At 42.6% G+C, this 20328-nt stretch overlaps 1 protein-coding gene across 6 annotated transcripts in view; it reads right to left on the bottom strand.

Annotated features, from left to right (window-relative positions):
• Positions 1–20328, bottom strand: part of TRIO (trio Rho guanine nucleotide exchange factor) — a 368044-nt gene that overhangs the window by 97088 nt on the left and 250628 nt on the right. For all 6 annotated transcript variants that reach the window (XM_032279085.1, XM_032279087.1, XM_032279088.1 and 3 more), the window contains exons 27-33: positions 19739–19828; positions 17897–17989; positions 15232–15343; positions 13268–13458; positions 11201–11302; positions 7366–7508; positions 6698–6797 (exon numbers count right to left, since the gene is read on the bottom strand). In XM_032279085.1, coding sequence (XP_032134976.1) covers positions 6698–6797; positions 7366–7508; positions 11201–11302; positions 13268–13458; positions 15232–15343; positions 17897–17989; positions 19739–19828 — 831 coding nt within the window. The remainder of the gene's footprint in view (positions 1–6697; positions 6798–7365; positions 7509–11200; positions 11303–13267; positions 13459–15231; positions 15344–17896; positions 17990–19738; positions 19829–20328) is intronic.

The raw sequence follows: 20328 nt of genomic DNA on the forward strand, positions 1-20328 counted from the left end.
ACTTCTGCCTGAGGGTTTTTGTTTTTCTGACTGGGTAACTGAAATGATCAAAGACGACATCCATTTTGTGGTTTTATGAGAGTACTTAAAAGCTCATCTAAAAAATACTACATAAAGCCACATCACTTAGAAAAATAGAAAACAAACATGAGTAAAAGAAGGAAGCAAATGTCACATGGAACCCACCGCTCAGAACACGCCAGGAGAGCGGGACTCTGCCTCCTTATTCATTCTTGAGCACTGAACACCTACTGTGGGGATGGTACACAGTGGGTGGTCAATAAATAGCTGAGAATAAATGAACCTACCCTGTGAACATTAGGTCACTGAATATGCATGTAGCTAGGATGAAAGATGAACGGCTGGAAAGGTGCTGTATGCAAGACTCTCCCCCTTCTGCAGTCACTGTGCCCATTCCACACACAGAATTTTGCAGTTGAGCCATCACAATTCATCAGGCCAGGCACTGAAGTAGAGCATGTCACAGGACAGCTTCCAGTTCCTAACAAGTACAATACAATCAACAGCTAAATCCACTGCAGCCACAAGTGTGCAGATGGAGGAAAGGGAGGCTGAAATTGACAGGAACCTGCAACAGCAGCAATGTAGGCCAACAGTCCGAGTGAGGCAGGGGGAAGCCATGTGTATAATGGAGACACAGAAACTGAGTATTCAGCACTGAGAAGACGCTAGGCACTGATCTAATACATTATACATGAGTAGTACTATCATCCCCATTTACAGATGAGGAAACTGAGGCTCAGAGAGGTGAGGTGACTTGCTCAAGACCACCAGCTGCTGAGGCAGAGGCCAGAGGTTTGCTGGTGGGCGCATCCTTGCTCTTGACTGCCTGCTCATAGGTGTGCTGTCCACACTATGCCACTGCCATGCACACCCTGAGTAGAGAAAGGTCAACTGCGGTTGCAAGTGCTCTTTCTAAAGGACGTTAAAACCAGCACCCTCCTGTGGAAAAGGCTCACTGCATTAAATGACTCAATTTCATGATTACATGAGGCAAACCTACCTGAGGTCCTGGGAAACTAGGAGCCCTGGGCTGGCCAGGAGGCGGACAGCCTCCTCTCTGAGCAGCTGCAGCCGGAGGGGAGGGTGTGGGGCACCTTTGTTCCTGGCGGTGCCACCCTATACCTTTCATACAGTTAACAGAAGCAGAAAGTGGGCTTGCAGGACAACCTCGGAAGGCTGAATGCAAGCATCGTTAGATTGACATACACCCTTACTCAAGACCGTGAATTAGGCCATAGTTCAAAATGTATTGGCATTAACTACTTTAAATACTACCTCAACGCTGCAATTTATGGAGGACCAACCAGGTTCCTGCAGTGTAGCATGTCACTTGACAGAAAGAGCTGACTGCTTTTCTGTACTTTAAAATACACAGAACCTCGGCCAGGCGCGGTGGTTCGCGTCTGTAATCCCAGGACTCTGGGAGCCCGAGGTGGGCAGATCACCTGAGATCAGGAGTTTAAGATCAGCCTGGCCAACATGGCAAAACCTCGTCTCTACTAAAAATATAAAAATTAGCTGTGTGTGGTGGTGCGTGCCTGTAATCTCATCCCCTCGGGAGGCTGAGGCAGGAGAACTACTTGAACCCAGGGGGCGGAGGAGGTTGCAGTGAGCAAAGATTGTCCCACTGCACACCAGCCTGGAAGATAGAACCAGACTCCATTTCAAAAAAAAAAAAAAAAAAAATACACAGAACTTCATGTTTCCAACAGTGCTAAGGCTTCAAATTAAGAGTAACTAAAACTGGCTGGATGCGGTGGCTCATGCCTATAATCCCAGCATTTCAAGAGGCTGAGGTGAGAGGATTGCTTAAGGCCAGGAGTTTGAGACCAGCCTGGGAAACATAGTACAACTGTATCTCTACCAAACAAAACAAAACAAACAAACAAACAAAAAAAACGCAACTAGTCGGGCACAATAGCCCCAGCTACTTGGGGGACCAGGCAAGGATCACTTGAGCTTAGGAGTTCAAAACTACATGAACTCTGATCAAATCACTGCACTCCAGCCTGGGTGACACAGTGAAATCCTGTCTCAGGAATTTAAGTAACAACAAAAAAGAGAGTAACTGAAACCAGTTATGTTTTTTAAATATGTGAATCCATATATTCATGTTATAAGCTTGGGGAGGGGGGACCACATGAATTATCAGTCTCAATGGAATTTCTCACTCACTAGAAATAAGAACCACATGGCCTGAGATTCGAAAGACGCTCACACCTGGGCCAGGCTGGCTCCGGCCAGCTTTTCCACAGGATTCCTCATCTCGCCTCAGCCATTTCTCCAAGTTGGCTGCAAGATGCTTTGTTCTACAATACACGGCAGCTTGAGTCCAGTGATTTCTATTTTCCTTGTAATACGGATTTTAGTTAAATGACATAAATCACAGACTAATAAGGGAGAGACTGGGAAAAAAAACTTCTTAAAGATGCTTCTTTAGTATAGTAAAAATACTTAGCTCCAAATGTGGCTCTTACATGAAACAACAAGGTCTGGAAAACGACAGATGATTCAATGCATGTTCCGTGTCTGGCTGCGGCCCTCTGCTGCGGGGCGGCCTTGCCGAGCGCCTGGATCTCTGCAGTGCCCCAGGCCTGGCTTGGCACTCTCTTCCCTACTACAGGGAGATGCACTCAGGACAGATGAGATAAGAATCTGGAAAGCACTTGATTTCTTTGGAATCCAAATTATATTTTCATAAGATCATTGTATCAGGCTAAGTACTGTGGAGATCAGCAAGAATCAGTACTAAACTCACTTCTGGAACAAAGAGAAGGCATATTTTAAAACTGGTGTTTTCCAAGTAGGAAACGTGCTGCTGGGGCCTGTGGCTCATGGCTGACCCCACTCTGCTGACAGTGTTCCCTGGAAAGAAGGTGTCTCCAGGGCCCCTCCTTCAAACTCTCCCTAAACCCTGTGTGCCTCTTTTGAGAATGACTAACAGCCCTGGCAGATAACTTTTGTCTTCAGAATCCTCCAAGAGGCCGAGTCAAAAACATTCCCCCACCTAGTTTCTCAAATGAAACCAAATTCCATGATAACAACTGACTAATTACAGACTTCATAAATTAAGTGAAACAGGCAGAATGTCATTAAGTGGCTTCCCTTGGGTTATCAGAGGCTGCTTAAACTTAAACTACATAGGGCAGAAAGAACTTTGAGAGTTTGGAAAGTTACCATCACGGGAGATGGGGTTGCTGGTTAAGCCTGGTTCAGAGGGGCAGTGCATTCTGGAAACTGACTAGGGAAAGGATGTAGTCCTTGATTTTCAAAATGTATTCTTGAGTCATCTATTGACCCTCAGCTGTTCTGCTAAAGAGGCATATGGCGGGAGATGGCTAAGAGAAAAACCTCACAAAAGCAGAGGACAACACAGACATGCGTGGGGAGCAAATATGCACCCTCTTTTTTGTAAGGCCACATGGGTATGTCCTCTCCAAATTCCAAATTCTGACTTATGGGCAAGTCTCATAAGCTGTTTAATCCCAAATGCAGGTCTCCAGAATGGAAGAAGACAGCCACTGCAGTTCTGTTCTCGCAAGGCAACATTTCATCCTTTCTGTGCTTTAAAGCCTGCTAAGGACCGATGCTTTCAGCAAGTGGCATTAAGAAAATTCGCCAGGTCCGTTTAAGAAGCTGAGTCTGGAGTGTCATTCCTTCAAGATGATTAACAACCATGAGAATACCAGGGTGAGTGTCACTGCGTGGCAGGCTGTGGTCCTCAGTAAGAAGAACCTCCCAGGAGCTGGGTGAGGGAGGCAATGGCTGAACTGGCAGGAGAGCCCCTTCAGGAATTTCTGAGCTCAGGCATAAAGTTTAGGGACAACACATCAGATGAGGTAAAGAGAAACTGGTGAATTATCTTCACAGATAGAATACCTAATAGGGAGCTTTCTTAACATTTTCGTAATCCAGGGAACTGCTAGGATAAAATTGTGTGTATGTGTGTGTGTTTGGCAAATCTATACTTTTCTGATAGTAATTTATTCTTCCTCTCTTGTTGGATACAAATATAATTTGCTGTATTCCCAGTTCACATAAGCCTTCCCTATAATGCTATAACAGATGTGAAGTCATGCTAATTTCACTACTCCTAAACTCCAGGATAGAGAGGCCTATTTCTGTTCAAGCTGCTGGGGAATCCCAATCAGCCACATGCCTTAAGGGTCAGGGCTGTCGTGGCGCTGAGAAGAGGTGGGTACCAGCTAAGGAATTCTCTATGACCCTTGGCACCAGCAACTCTGTCCGGAATGACGAGCTGGAGACTCCAGAGCCTCTTGCTGAATAGAGGGGTCATTTCCACACTCCCAGGCCACCCATTTATTCATAAACTACCTGAGGAAACAAGTTGCCCTTGCTTCTTAGACCAACTTCCAAAAAAGGAACCTTCCAAAGTTAACTTTTCCACTTAGTTCTTTAGCAATTTCATTTAAATAATTTACCTTAAAAAAAAAAAAAAACAAAAAAAAAACAAAAACCTTAACTTTTGAACTCTAGGGTAAATCCAGAGCAGACCCCTAGGAGTTTATCTTATAAGAATGGGAATCTAGGGCTTGACAGTGATCTCAGAGTCTGTGAAATGCCCTGAATGAAGGCTACTTTCCCATGAACTGGAGCAGCTACGATTCAACTTTTCTTTCAGGTGGCGGCCTCATGTAAACTCAACAGATAATCCCCTTGATTACTTTATTAAAAAGTAAAATAAAAAAATAAATTATGAATATTACTCTAACACAATGTTTCCAAGCTCAAACTTTATTTCTTTAACCTTGCCAATGGCCATGGGTGGGGTCTCAGGGAGCAATGCTATTAGGCTCCAGATGCCTGAACATGTCATTTATCGTATTTCTTTTTACTACACACCAAGAAATATTTGCTGAATGCCAATACACAGAGCCTTGAACAAAACAAAATGAGAAATTCTTTTTATTCTCTGGTCTTGTCATTCTAACCACTCTAAGTCCTAAGATCTATTTAGTGAACCCAAAAAGTATAATGAGAAAAAAACTAATCACTCAAACTAGGATATTGAAAGTAAAATCGCTGCAGCAGAGCAGTATTTTAAATCTACTCACTCCTGCCTTAGAAACTAGAACATTAAGTATCATGAATCCTTCTGCAAAACCAAGTGAGAAAAGACCATATAGTCTGGGATTAAAAGATGTACTGTGGAAATGACCCTCCAAATACTGGACTCCGTCCTCTGTCTGCAATCAATTCCCAAGGATGGTGAGGTCAGGGTGTCTTTCCCTCCTACAAATGAGTGGGTGGCGGAAATGATGTGTAGAGAACAGACTCCTGTGTCTCCTGATGGGGACAAAGGTCTCATGAAACGAGGTCCCACTTGCATCAGAGAATGAGAAACTCAGCAATTCTGGGCTGATAAATAAACCCCCTATCTACTGTCAACTTCTAAAAAAAAATTCAGTCTAGCATTCTAGGAATGTAACAGAACACACTCATCTTGGCAGGTACAGACGACTTCATTAAGGTCAGTGTTCTCCACTGGCTACGACAAGAGAACTTTTTGCCTTCCATCCATCACGTAAACCCAGGATTCTAAATTCTATTAGCAATTTACCTTGCAGGTTTTTTGGATTCTATCAAAACTAAATCATGAGGTACTCCAGGCTGCTTTTGAAGAATATACACCTATACAAACTTTTTTGATAAAAATCAGACCTAGCTCACACTGTGTCACTAGTCATCACTGTTGCCAATTCCAGGGCATGTTTTCTGTGTTCTGCTGCACCCTATGGTTCTGAGCGGGCAACACAGGGCCACACTCCCACTTCCCTTCCATGGGAGCAGCTCCGCTCCTACACTGCTGTGAGTTCTCACTATGTTACGTTGCCTTGGCATAACTCTGAACCCACAGAAGCTGGACTTTCTCATACCAGGAGCACCTCCTCCAGGCCCTCAACGTGGTTGGTCCCGATCTCTGCTTCACAAAACTTCCTTCTGGTGACCACTCCTCTAAGGGACAGCCACATAAAGCCTGACTAACTGGTCTTGCTGACGTTTGCACCTCATGTGGACTGTGCAGACATGCCAGAGTGACAACTTCTTAGTCATAGCATGACCTCCTGAAACTCATGCCTGCTTGCTCTAAGTCCACTGACTGACATGCCCTGTGCCAAACCTGTTTGGATAATGTCCTGGACCCAATAACGGCCCTGGCCCAAGGACACCTCTCTCCCCACCCACTACGTGTCCTCCAGGGGTGCCATGTGACCCCCAGAACCTGTAAGCCACACTCTTTATTTCCATCTTTTGTCTCTCCTAGTCACTGGAGGGATGCTGTCCATCTTAAAGATCCTAAATTAAAACACATGCTGGCGTTCTGTGTGGGATTTTATTTTAAATGATAGGGTCTTCTGCTTAGGAATAAGATTAAAAAGCCTAAGCATGTGCCCTTGAATGTCCTGTAACGCCCTTGGCACTGCAAAGGGCAGGATGGAAAGAGTGAATGAGTTCCCCTGAATCCTCAGGGTTCAAGTTTTCTCACCCCGATCTCCCAACTCTGCACCACCACAGGATCCTGGCACCACTCCTGGCACATATCAACTGCTTGAAAATGATGATGACAAACTGTGAGTAACAGAATGGAGGCGGCTGCTTTGATCAGAGACTAGCACATTCTCTCCACACAGAAAATGCTGGAACGGCTCACCTTATCGCTGTCCAGCGTGTTCTGAGACGTCCGCGAGGCGATGGATATCGTATCAGGCTGGCTGCTGCCATCTCCTTGGCTGTCCAGATCTTCTCCATCCCTGGAAGTGCAAAGAAACTTTTAGTTCCTGACGCTGCTGATCTGGCAGTCACTGGAGAAGCAACTGATTTGTTTAATGAGCTGACTATCAGCCTTGGCCAGTGCCTGCTGCTACCAGGATGTGGCCAACAGCACCCTTCACTGAGCACAGGAGTTTTGCTAGCCACTGTGCTGAGTGTTTAAAGTGTATCAACCCATTGGAGTCCCATCATCATAAAATAGAGTTAATATGATAGTTTCCATTTTAAAAATGAGAAAGCAAAAATGTCTCGATGCTTTCTAATTTATGCAAGGTCACATGCATGATTTAGACATGTGCCCTGTATGTGCTTGGGTGAGAAAGGCAAAACGATGGGGGGGTTGCACACAGCCCTCATTTACTTTAAGCCAACAGAGGCTCGTATCTTGACAAAGCAGTTTCATTACTAAGTAAGATGTTACCACCAATGGCAGTTTTAAAAACATGTTCCTCGAAATGTTTGAGAAATGATTTTTGTAGTACAGTGAGCTAACACTGCCTCGTCCCTCCCTCCCAGATACACAGACTTCCAGCGGCGCCATGCGCGCACCTCCTTCCCTTCTGTCTTGTGGCGGGGGCGGTCTTGGGGATGTGGATGGGCTCCTTCAGCGCTCCCTTCAGGTGGATCGTCCGCTCCTGGATGACTTCACGGATGTGCTTTATCCAGTCCTGTTTGTTCTCTATACTGGAAGCCTTAACAAGGTGTTAGTGTTGCTTAGGATACGGAAAGGCTCTTTCCAGACCCTGCACTACCTACACCGAGGTCTCCTGTACTCCTTGAGTTTCTATTTTCAAAATGACTTTTCAGCAGAAAAGCAACCACATCCTATGTTTAATCTGCTACCAAATAAATGACTATTTAAAAATGTTTTTTCATCAAAACCATTTTTGTTTTATAGCATGTATATTATTCCAGATCTCTGACTATTGTAATAATCCATCATTCTCCAGCCCCAAGAGCTTTTAAGCAGCCCTGGGCAAATAAACCAACACAGCCACCCTCATTGCCACCAAAACGCCTCTGAGGCTATTTAGGCAAACACTGTGCACTGGTCAGCAGCAGGCAAACTGCCAGCAGGAAACGGAACAAATCCCCACAGCCTTGCTGCCTCATCTGCTGAATTCAGGAAGGCTGCGCAGCTACCGCCACCTCCAGCACCCTGTGCCTGGCCGAGGGCTTCCCTCGCGTGCTGTCATTCACGCCCATCAGGACTCTGTAGGTGGGAGACTTCCTCAGCCTTGTCTCATAAATGAGGAACTGAGGTGTAGACACAAGAAATGTGCCCAACGTCGCCAGGTCACCAACTGCCAGTCGCCGATGGCAGGTTCACCTCAACTTCATTACAATTCTGCAGAAACGTTCTCTGAGAACACAGACCAGATTCTCAGCAAGCACCTGTGGACTCAGCATGTATGGCATCATCTGATCCAGATTTTTTTTTTAACTCTGCCTCAAAGGAGGTTTTTTCTTTCTTTCTACATATTCTGGGCCTTACTAACAGCTTTCTAATTTCCTTACAGAAATTATCAACCTCCTATGATATAAACATAATTCCCTGCAGTTATGATTAAACTGTCATAACTCATCATAGATGAGATCACAAAGGGAGGAGCACCCAGCGTTTCTCACTGTGGATCCTGTTTCCGAAAACAGAAAATCAAACCCCATGTTGGGAAAGGAAATTAAAGTTGATCACTCTCTTTCCATAGAAACTGTTTTAACAGAGGACATGTCTTTAAAGTTACTAACAGGTAGTGACAGGGAAAGAAATGATGGGTAAAGGCAGCCTCTTGCTCCCTCTTCCCCGGTGTGACAGGACAGCAGGAAAACCAAAGTCTTCTGGGAGAGGGCAGGGAGTGACCAGGGAACGGGTAAGTGACTCAGGAGAAGAAACCATTTTAAAAACTACAAATCGGTTGGAATTTAAATGCCCAATAAAAATATTTGGAAGGTTAACTAAAGAGAAGTACCTGCAACAGAGCATTTGGCAGAGTTTGGAAACAACTGAGGAAAATTGTTAATATGGTTCAGAAATAAAGACAATTCTTATATGAACTGATCATTACACTTAAGGAGAGTAATTATCTTAACCTTAAAGAAACTAAACAAGGAAAAAAGATGTCAATTTTTCAGAAATAGTAAGGGAAAGGTAATTGAGGTAAAGTACTAAATAAAAAGGTCCTACCTGGAAAAGAGAGGGGATAGTTCATTTCATACTCTGGGTAGCCACAATCTGTTTAAGACTTAGAAATACAATTCTCCTTTCCAGACTAGAGAAGTGAAAATAATCAAAACTTTGTTTTACAACTACTAGGACACCATCATTGCCATTCCCACCATGTTCTCCACCAACATCAGCGCCTCCAGCAGCACGATACCTCTACTTCCACCACTGCCTAACCCTCACCACCATCTCCAATCTCTCTACACCAAAATCTAAATTAACTCCATCTACATTCTCACCACACCATCTAGACCAACAAAATCTGTACCACCACCATCTATGCCCTCACCACCAACACCTAAACCCTCACCACCATGTCCACTACCACTGCCTATGCTACCACTCCACCACCACCACCACCACCAAAATCTACACCATTACCTCCATCTACAACCTCGCCACCACCATCACCACCACCAAAGCCGACGCCATCACCATCTATACCCTCATCACCACCATCTACATCACCGCCACCGTTTGTACCAATGCCCCATCACCAAATCTATACCACTACCTTCATCTACACCCTTACCCTCTACACTTTTACTACCATCTATACCACCGTGACCACCAAAATCCATACCACCACCACCTCCACCCTCACTGCCATCTAAACTTTCACCCCCACCACCATCACGCCGTCTCCATACCTCCACCTACATCATCATGATGTTACCATCCCCACCACCACCATTGCCTGCCCTTCTGCACCAACACCACACAGCAGCCCCTGAAATCAATGAGAACATCACTTCCTTTACTTTCTCCTCGGAAAACAGAAAGACAGTATCCAAAATTCCCTAGAAAACTTCTACCTGGTGAAGCCTGAGAAAAGTCTTATTTTTCAATCGTACCATGAGCATTTTATGACACCCTAAATGAAAGTCCGGATCTGGCTAAAATATTTGTCACTATCTTTTGGCAGCACCTTTTGGCATCTGCTACTGTAGCCAGTCTAGATAAGTAAGTGGTTAATGTAAGTTGCAAGTTTTAGGTTTTGAGTATACTTTAAAATGTTACACCTTAGGAAGAAAATACAGTTATATAAATTTGGCTATCGGTGCAATTTACATCCAGGGCTTTAGGCCAGTACTAGTCAGAACATACTGGGCTGGTAATCACATATTCACTGCAAAACAACCCACTGTTACACATGAACAACGATCTTAGGAAGACAATGGCTTCCACTGAAGAACAGGCTCTAGAAGACTAAGGTACAGGGGAGTAATTCACAGTCACTGAAAATACCAAAGAGACAAAAAGGCATGCAAGAGACACAAGGGGCGACATGCAGGTTCACACGCCAGAGTCCCATTACACTCTGGCTCTTCTCCCAATATTCTACAAACCTTAGCTCCACCGTCCCCCAAACATCCCAAAGCCGCTGATGGCATTTCCAGATGGCTCCAAAAGTTCCATCTGCATTTTCTCAAACACAGAGGAGGGAAGTACATAAGACAACCTTAGAGCTCTCGACCATTCCCAGGAGAGGTTAGTATAATCAAAACAGAGTTCACATCAAATATTCCAAGAGATTTTCCTCCCCTAAAGACTATATACCCTAAAACATCCTGAGTGGTTTTGAATTTTAAATTATAACAGTATCAAACCCTGTCATTAATCATCATTCCCCTTTTCCTCTGTCCCCAAACTATTAAGCCACAGAGCTGAGGACCCTGTAAGGACTGTGGGTATGGCTGGCCTCGACTTCTTATCGCAGGTCCTCAAAAATGCACCAGGTGACTTTTTCCTCTGGAAACAGGACAAGTGAGCAATGAGAATTGTTGGTCAGCATCTCACTTCTCCTCTACCCTGACTTCCTGCATTTCTTATAGAGTCAATGAATTCCAAGACTGGAAGAACGGAAGAAGTTTAAAAAGACCTTGCTTTATTTGCCCTTTTAGGAGTCAAGTGACAAGTTTAGCTCAAATTATTTCATCACTAGAACACCAAACTGAATTGATTCCAATATTCTTTGCGTGGTAGCCACCAATCTGAATAGAGCACGCACGCACACACACGCACACACACACACACACACACAAAACAATAACAAATAAAATAATATGCAAACCAGTATGCTTCAATAACAGAAAAGCAAGCATGGATGGCCACAATAAACGTTTCACACAGCACAGTCCCAGCTTCAAATGGACGTACCTTAAGGACGATTTTATTATCTGAAGTTGGCGTTCTCCCTACCCACAGTGCAAATTTGCAAGGGTCTCCTTCAACATGTTCCGTGACACCCAACTCTGAGGTCTGGATAAAAAGACAATTACATAGTTAGGTGACAGCAAAATTCTGGAAGGATGCAGAACAGAGACCAAGGAAACAGGTTTTGGTTACGGGTGCCATGCTAGGTTATAAGAACATCGATAGTGATCTCGGCTCTCATGAGAGTTATAATGGGGACACCATGTTCTTAGGCTACAGGTGACTGGTTTCATCCTTCGCTTCCTGTGAGCGCCTCTACTGGAGACCCCAAAAAGGTCAACAAGCAAAAAATCCAGGGGAAGAAAACCAAAATGTGAAAACCCTACTACCTGAAAGAGTTGACTATTTGCAATCATACAAGCAACAAACTGAAAAATGAGTTTTTCTTGGTTGCAAAAGGGCTGCCACCATATTCTCTTCGGCATTAATGACACAGCTTCCCAGAGGGCAAATGAAGTTCTAACAGCTTAGTTATTTTCCGATTTCTTTATCGATAGCATTAGCTTTTAGTATTTCATCAATAATTTTAAGGGTGAAGAGGCAAACTTCCTCTGTAATACATGCAGAACATGGGAGCATGCAGAGAAAGGTCAAGAGCTTCAGCCCCTCCCCCACAGTCAAGGTCCCCCTGGTGCATTCTCCACCCCAGCAAAGGAAGTGATTCATCATCCACAGCTCCAGAGGTGGCCTCTGAGGGAATCTTAACTTCTAAAAGATAAATTAAGTGAAGACTTATTGGCTGCTAAAACAGACGAGCTTGGTCTCTAAAGGCAGATTAAAGCCAGCTAATGAAATTACTAGCCAGCAACACTGCATTTTTTCTTTACAGTCAGAATGTGACCTAAAATGATGTCAGGCAAGATGTGATCCAAAAGACAACCTCAAACAGGATATAAGCCAAACAAATGGTATGAAAACCATTGGTTGGAACCTGTGAATTCCAGATTATTATTAAGATAATTTCCATACTTGGAGATATTTTAGTACTTGAGGAGTTTCATTAAATATGGACACCATAAAAAGTATGATGTGTAAGTTCTCCAAACTGCAAACATCTACCAATATTTGTAAGAAATCTGCCATAAAGAAACCCACCCTTTGGCATTTTCTATTCTTTTCTGGATGATGGCTCTTCCTTAGTGCCACCCAATCCTCCCCTCTGCCCAGCCCTGCCCAGCGACCCTGCGTGAATAAGCCTCTGAGAAACAGCACACTGTGGAAGATGGCAGTACAGGAGATCCAGATACCGCGCTGCCCTTGGGCTTTTCAGACAGCAGAAATGTACTTTCACAAAGAGGCTGGTAAGACTAGCTAGTGGTCACAAAATGGCACCAGGTATGCTTCTCTTGCCAAGAAGCACAATCACAGGTTAAGTACGAATTGAAATGTATCACCATCACCAGGTCTGCCAAGTACTCAGGGGCAGCTGTCCCCACACAGCTGGGGCGGTGCAGCTTCCAAACTGTGCTTTGGCTTATATGTATTTTCTCTAATTGTGACATTTCACTGTTATAAACTATCAAAAATTTACTTATGCATTTTTATTTCATAAATTTATTTTTCATGAAAAAAACATCAAACCTTAGCATGGTAAGTCTACAGTGAGACACCCAGTAAAGCTGTTTCCATACAGTCTAACATTTATGGTTGAAAAATTAATTATAATGATATGAGAACTTAGTCATATATATGATTATTTTATTTACAAAGCTAGTTAAGCACACCGGAGATAAATGATTTCACTTATGAAATATGTTTTCTTATCCCGCAGGTATGTGATATCGGATTTAAGACGAGCAAGTTTCCTAAGTCTATAAACCTCGGAGCACCCTCTAGTGGACTTGGGGGTGGCAAAGAATTTCACTGATGAAAACACAACCACAATTCAGACTTGAGCATTTCAGGACAGATTGGGAGGTTAAACTGAAGATGATGAACAATTATTCTCTACCTACAAAAAGACTGCAACTATTTTACCTTTAGACTTACAATTCTGGAGCCTATACTTACAAACAATTTGCTTTTGTAAAGGTACTTGCTTCTCCCACTGGAATCTTTCACTTCTTTACTAAATACTAAGGACATTTCAAAAAGGAAGAGATGCCGTTCTCGACCCTTTCGAATTAAGGTTTTTGGGTCCCACACTTGGAAGGATTCCTGTAGGATGAGTTCTCCCTGAGACTCAATGTTTTCATCAAACCCTACAACATGAAAAAAAGGAGGCAAATCAATTTAAAAGAAAATGAAAAAAATGACGCACAAGAAAGCATTATTACTATTTTCAACATATAAAAAATGCCCGTCAGTTAAACCTCAGATGAGAATTTCCCATCTGATTCTGATACGAGTCTTCACATCACTGACCCATCCTACAAAGGATAATTCTTCCTAACACACTACTTTGCATGTATTTTCCTTTGTTCGACTCCTCATGGCTTTACTGTTTGAGTTCTATCCCTTTGGTGGCCTTCACACCAGCTGAGATCTGGTTCTACCCTCTACTTCTCTTCAGCCCTCTACAGCAGCATCCCACCACATAAACCTCCTCCTCTGGAACAGTTCTGACTCTCCTCTAAGCCCCAACCTACGTTCCAGCCTGGGTCCTGATTCTCCCTGCTTCCTTGACCCAGAGCACTCTTCCCAGACATTCTGCTCAGGTCAAGCCTTTCTTCAAGGACCTGCCATGATCCTGCTTCTTGGAGAAGTCCCTTGCTACCCATTCTTAGTGCACCCTTCCTCCTCTGAATGTGACATTCTACATGTGAATCATTTGTGCTCTGGACTTCACCGCTGCTCCTCTCTTCATGGAAGTGGCCTGCTTTATCACCTGGATATGAAGCCACCAGGGTTTAGTAAAGCCAGCCCTGGGGCAGAGGCTGCCGGTTACCTCCTGACTTCCACTCTATTCTTTTTCTCTCATAGTAGAAGCTCCCACTAGGAGTGCTAAAAATAAGCACTTCGCTCCCCAGCCCCAACCACAGTTAAAAGCAACTGGGTACCTACGCTCTGGACAAGTGAGCAAAGCAGCGGGTACCACGGCTAGTGCCTGCCCATCTGGAGATCCCTCCCTGACCTTCTTCTCCACTTCTTGCTAGATGGAATGTTGGTGAGGCCTTGAAACACCCTGGACCTAGCCAGCCAGAAAACAACTAGAATGGAGAGAAATCAGCTGGAGCACAGCCTGAGTCCTTGTGACATCACGAAGGGGTGCCATACCAGATCAGCATTTTATGTCAGAGAAAGAACAATCTGTTTTGCTTGGCCTCTGAGTTTTGGGTCTTATTACCCACAGCAGCACCTATGATCTAACTGATACACTGTTCAGTGTTACCCATAAAGACACAGGGTAGCAAAGGCATTTGGAGCAGGATTATAACTTATTCTGCGTAGCCTGGCAAGAACTAAGCTTTGCACCTCAGGAGGAGCTTTCTTAAACAGAGGCATTTATGGAAACTATAATTGCTATAATCATTTTGAAACATATTTATCCAATTTTCTGTTTACCATGTTACACCCCAAATTCAACTACACAAATATCTGATACCTACTATGTTCTAGGCTCTAGCAAGTGATGTAATAGATACAGAAATGGGGAAGCAACACATTCTTTTAAGGACTTCGGAGTCTTGGGGTTTGATCCATCCATCCACCCACCTACCCATCCAACAGGGAGAGCAGGTGGCCTGTGGCAAGCTCTATAGGAGTCCAAATAGCACAAAGTGCTGTTGGCGTCCAGACTGTGGAGAGGCTCTTTTCCAGTGAAAGAACAAGAAAAGGCTTTCAACAAGTGTAGAAGCATTTTATGTGGTCCTTTAAAAAAGCAATGATACCAATTCTTTAAAAAAGAATGCCTAAGCTCTTAACCACTAACATAAGAGACACAAAGTTGGGATTTTTAGGGTTCAGGAAATCCATCTACAAAGTGTCATTAGAAACTGCATAAATGCACACTGGGGTGTGGAAAGTCCCGTTACCTTCCAGCATGCTGAGGTGCATGGCATCATTGGCTCGCTTTGGCACGCTGAGCATCACCTCCAGGCCATCTTTAATCTCCCCCTTTCCCTCCTCACAGCACGTCAGCAGCTCCTGCAAAGATCAAGAACAGGCATGAGGTAAAGACTGCAGAATGCTTTCCCAATGAGACCCTGGCAGAAACAGAGACTATGAAAGTCCATGGCTTTCAAGATAAAAGCAGAGTGTGGTCAACTGGGCACATATTCTCACAGAAATGAATGACTACCTCTTTATCCAATGAATGGCAGGGTTGGTCCTGTTCAAATTAGAGTAAACCAGATGTAGTGATAGTTTAAGATGAAATTAATATACCTGTTAATAGTCAAGCTTCAAAAATGATAAACAGAGGCCAGGTGTGGTAGCTCATGCCTGCAATCCCAGCAGTTTGGGAAGCTGAGGCAGGTGGATCACATGAGGTCAGGAGTTCCAGACCAGCCTGGCCAACATGATGAAACCCCATCTCTACTTAAAAAAAAAAAAAAAATTAGCTGGGCATGGTGGCATGTGCCCATAATCTCAGCTACTTGGAAGATTGGGGGAGGAAAATCACATGAACCTGGGAGGTGGAGGTTGCAGTGGGCCAAGATTGTGCCACTGTACTCCAGCCTGGGGGACAGAGGAAAACTCTGTCTCAAAAAAAAAAAAAAAAAAAAAAAGATAAACAGAAATATTTAATTATGTAACACATGATCAGCTACTGCAGCTGATGGCCATGCCAGGTCCAGCTGTGCGTTTCCCACGCAATCCCAGTGTGTGACTCCGAACCCTGGGGCCATTAACGCAATGCCCCATCTAAACTGGACCAGCCAAGCCTCACAGCAGAAACAGTAATGCTGCATAAGTACTTACAGTCAAACACATTTCCTTCTTGCGTAGGACGTTTAGAAAAGCTCTAATAGTTGAATTACACCTCTCTGGGGAGCCCCATGTGTGTGATTACATTTCAGAGCTATTTAGAGAAATGCCTGTTATTAAATGAATGACAGCAGGAACAATAAGTTCACCTTTTGGTGGGCTCCAAGATACTTTCTTACTGGTGTACTCATAACTATTATCAGGCAGTAATAGCAACAGCAGTGTTTTATGTCTTGGTAGTCAACAAAAGAGAGGCATGACACTGCAGCCAGCACTGGCCTCCCAGTGGCTGCCTGAGAGGAACTCAGCTGTTGGATGGGCACCTTCCCTCATGACTGATGGTGTTCGCCTCTGATTCTAAGCAGCATGGCAAACACTGCTTCATAAATGCAGTGTACTGGGCCTAATAACTGATAACTGGCAGAAAACCTTCCTTTTGGGGAGCTTAAGGTAGCTTATTACTGTTCTCCTGGAGAACCTCTGGGCAGACTAAGGTAAGGTTTACAAATGTAAGCACCAGTTTAGTAGAACTACATGCTGCAAACAAAATCCTTACATCTTAAGGACACTAAAAGGTAAACTGCCTTTGCAGAATTAGAAAGCAAAGGACAAATTTGCATATGAACAAATTAGCCTCCTGACTTATTTCACATTCATAGCAACTATATATTTCTGCAGTGATGGTCACAAAAACACTTAATGGAATTTTGATATGAAAGTACAGGAGAGATTTTCCAATAGAAAAATCCCATAATAGTATCACTTTCACAAAACAATGTAGCCACTTACTACTGTTTCTAGATTTTTCTAACAAAAAGGGTAAAGAAGAGTTTCAGGCATTTGTAATTCCACCTTCTAAATTTCTTTCGTGTCTAGACAAATTACATAATAACTTCCGATTGTTGTGCCTAGGCCTGTACGTGGAACATAGTGGGATTCACAGAATACCATTACTGGGATGAATGGTTTCTATATTTAAATGCTTAACAAAATTCATCAGCCGGGAAAATGGTATGCTGAACATCACCAGACAGAAGCTGCCAATAATTTTGATGTAGTCAAGAAAACGTGTACTGATGATATATAATAGAATTTGTTCTAAGAGTTGTCATAAAATGTAAGTTTGTTTACCTTTCTATTGTCAAGACTAATCATATTGTTTTCCTTAATGTGATTTTAATTATAATAATTCACAACCAATAAAAACCAGAGGTCAGGCTGACTCCAATACTTGTGATCTGTGTGAATAGGGTGTGCTGTGAGGGGTGTGACATCAGTGACGAGCAACAAGACAGAGGAAGCCGCCTGGACGTGGGTTCTCCGTGGCTTCAGCTGAGCTTATTAATGGGTGTGAGTGATGATTCTGGGCACAGTCCTTGCCCTCTGAGGCTAGTTTCCCCCCCTGCAGACTAGCTTTGTTGGGAGGTCAACATACGCAAAGTATACCAAAGTGCACCATGGCTGGCCTGCAGTTAGCAAGCCACAACTGGGAACTACGGGTACTAAAATATCAAGAACCGACAATTTCTCATTTTACGTAGTGATTAGGGTCAGTCAGTGCAGTTCAGATGCATAATCATGACATATACTCTCATTTAATTCCTTCAATGAGAAATTAGGCAGGGCAATAAATACTAATCAATTAAAAAGTAAAATTAATTGACTAGGTGTTTCAAAAAAAAAATCAGGGTAATTATATAAATATACAGTAAATGTCAAAATAATACATAATTCATAACATTTCACAGGCTGAAGATGCATTATACATACTTTTAAAAGGAGCTGATACTTTGTTATTCGCTGAACCGGTTTAATAAGGTAGGAAGAAATGGAATTGGCTAATCCATGTCGTTGCTGTATCTCCTGTATTAAAACAAAACAAAGCAAGAAACAAGCCAAGATTAAAACATGGCTATAAGACATATTGCTTTTCCAAATACTGTACCTAACAACTGTTTAATCATGCTGAAATAATAAAGTTTCCTCTTCCTAAAAGACTCTTAGAATATTAACACAAACTTCTTTGCTTCTAAAATGTTACTTCTGGAGACAGAAAGGGGCACTCTGGAGCTGGAGGATCTACATACTGTTCAGTGGCACATTTAATGCCATGATTTGTACTTTGCATTTTGTAATTATGTCCTTTACATGCAATGACCTGCAGGCTGGTTGTATTCCTTGCTGTGAAGACAGGTGCCCTGTCTGTGCTACTCACCACTTTATGCTAGCACCTAGGATAAAGCTTAGAGTTAAATGAGCACCATACAGATGTTCAATAACACTTGATACTGGAAAGAAGCATAATCAAAGGTTGTCATCCTGGAGAACAGAGGAAGTTGTAGCAGAAAGCCTCTACAAAAATAAACCAACTGTACAATGAATACTGAAAGCATGTAACTTGTGAAATCTCTCAGACAGGCATGATTTCTCTTATTCTTCAAGATATGTTTTAGGGCATAGGGGTTTCTAAAATGGCTTTGATTCCAAACATTAAATAATGTTGTGCTATGTGGTCTCACTCTTTAAGTGAAATACTTAATACTAAAATACTTCTAACTCCATATACAGGTGCTGAATTTCATCTGATGGCAAAGACCTAGAATCATGTGAAATATTAAAAAGAAAAGGACACTTTGGCCTGGGAGAAGGCTTCCTATTTACAAAGGCAGTGATGTGTAATGTAATGGTCAAGAGAATGATAATTAAAATAGGGTCATCTATAGACAGGGCTTTGTCTCAAAGCAGAAACAGAAAAGTTTATTCAACTTCCCCGGACTTTCAGGTAAGAGCTGATTATTCCACCTGTTCATGCACAAGTGTAAAGACAGAAAACAAGTCCTCCATCCTCAAAACCGTATGCACCAAACTATGCACACTATTCAACAGCACCTTAACCTTCAATCAAAATGTATTGGCACATATTTGACCAAGTTCTGGAAACCTAGAAAGCACTCTGTGTATCACATTCTAAAGCTCCATCCCTTTTGTGCTGAATAATCCACTCCAATAGCTTTCAAAACACAGATGACCTGTATCTGCATTTACTCCAATGAGAACACAATGAATTAACCTTCTAATTATCCTAGTCGTTATGGCACTACTTGTAAAACTTTAGTGGTAGGTCACTTTTGAAAATACGTAACATCATGGAATTAAAATACGAAAAACAACTAAAAAGATTCAGATTTATTTTTGTTTTACTAAGGAGAAAAGAAGCTTAATAGTTTATATCTTCTGTGTACAATATTACACGTGGAAAAGTTTATTGACTATAAATAGTAATGATATTATAAATGATTGAATACAAACAGGTTGTATTCAATGACATTATAAATATAAATTATATATTATATAAATATATATATATAATATATAAGTAACACATACACACAAACATACGTGTATATATTACAATCTGAGTTTCTGACAGATACTTCCAGTATTTGTATAGTATCTTTTAAAAGCAGAAGACAATGTAAGAATAGCCCAATATAAACATGACAGATAAAAATGAAAACATTGTACTATCAATTAGGTGAAAATTATGAGTAATACTGCATTTTATGTACAAAACTTGGAAAATTATGGTCTCTTTAGGAATCTGTTACTTACATCAAAATAGGACCCTGCATGTTCCAAAATCAGCTGAGTAGAATCAGGCTTATTTTTGCAGTATGTGACATACATCTGAAACTTGTCTGCCTATAAGCCAAAAAAAAAACCAAAAAACAAAAAACAACAAAAAACTCATTTAAACCTTAACAAGTCAACATATGATAAACTTTTATATAGAAAGGAAGCTGTGTGGATAACGGAAATTTAAGCCTAAAGTTCTCAAGTTAAAGATACCCTATTTTGAAAAGAAAGCTACTGAAATAAGAAACACACGGTTCTGACAGCAAGCAGCTACAGCAGCCTCCCCAACCCCGGCACGCCGGTCTGAGGACCTGTCCTCTCTTCCCACAGCGGTGTGTGCAGACCTGGCTGTGGGCTCTGGACAGCATGATTCCAGGTTCACCTATCTGCCTCCCTTCTAGAATGGTCGATCCCCCAGAAGGACTGGGAACTCATCTATCAGCAATGCCCCAGGGTCAAGCAGAGGCCTGGCACACTAAATACTCTATTTCAAACCATCACCAGCGCCAAAAAAAAACTCACTCCACAATAACAGTTAGTTGGAATATGCAATTCTTTGAGGTAAA

This window comes from Sapajus apella, unplaced genomic scaffold (assembly GCF_009761245.1).
Source record: "Sapajus apella isolate SASKATOON/1434 unplaced genomic scaffold, GSC_monkey_1.0 scaffold11, whole genome shotgun sequence".
Classification (NCBI taxonomy): Eukaryota; Metazoa; Chordata; class Mammalia; order Primates; family Cebidae; genus Sapajus; species Sapajus apella.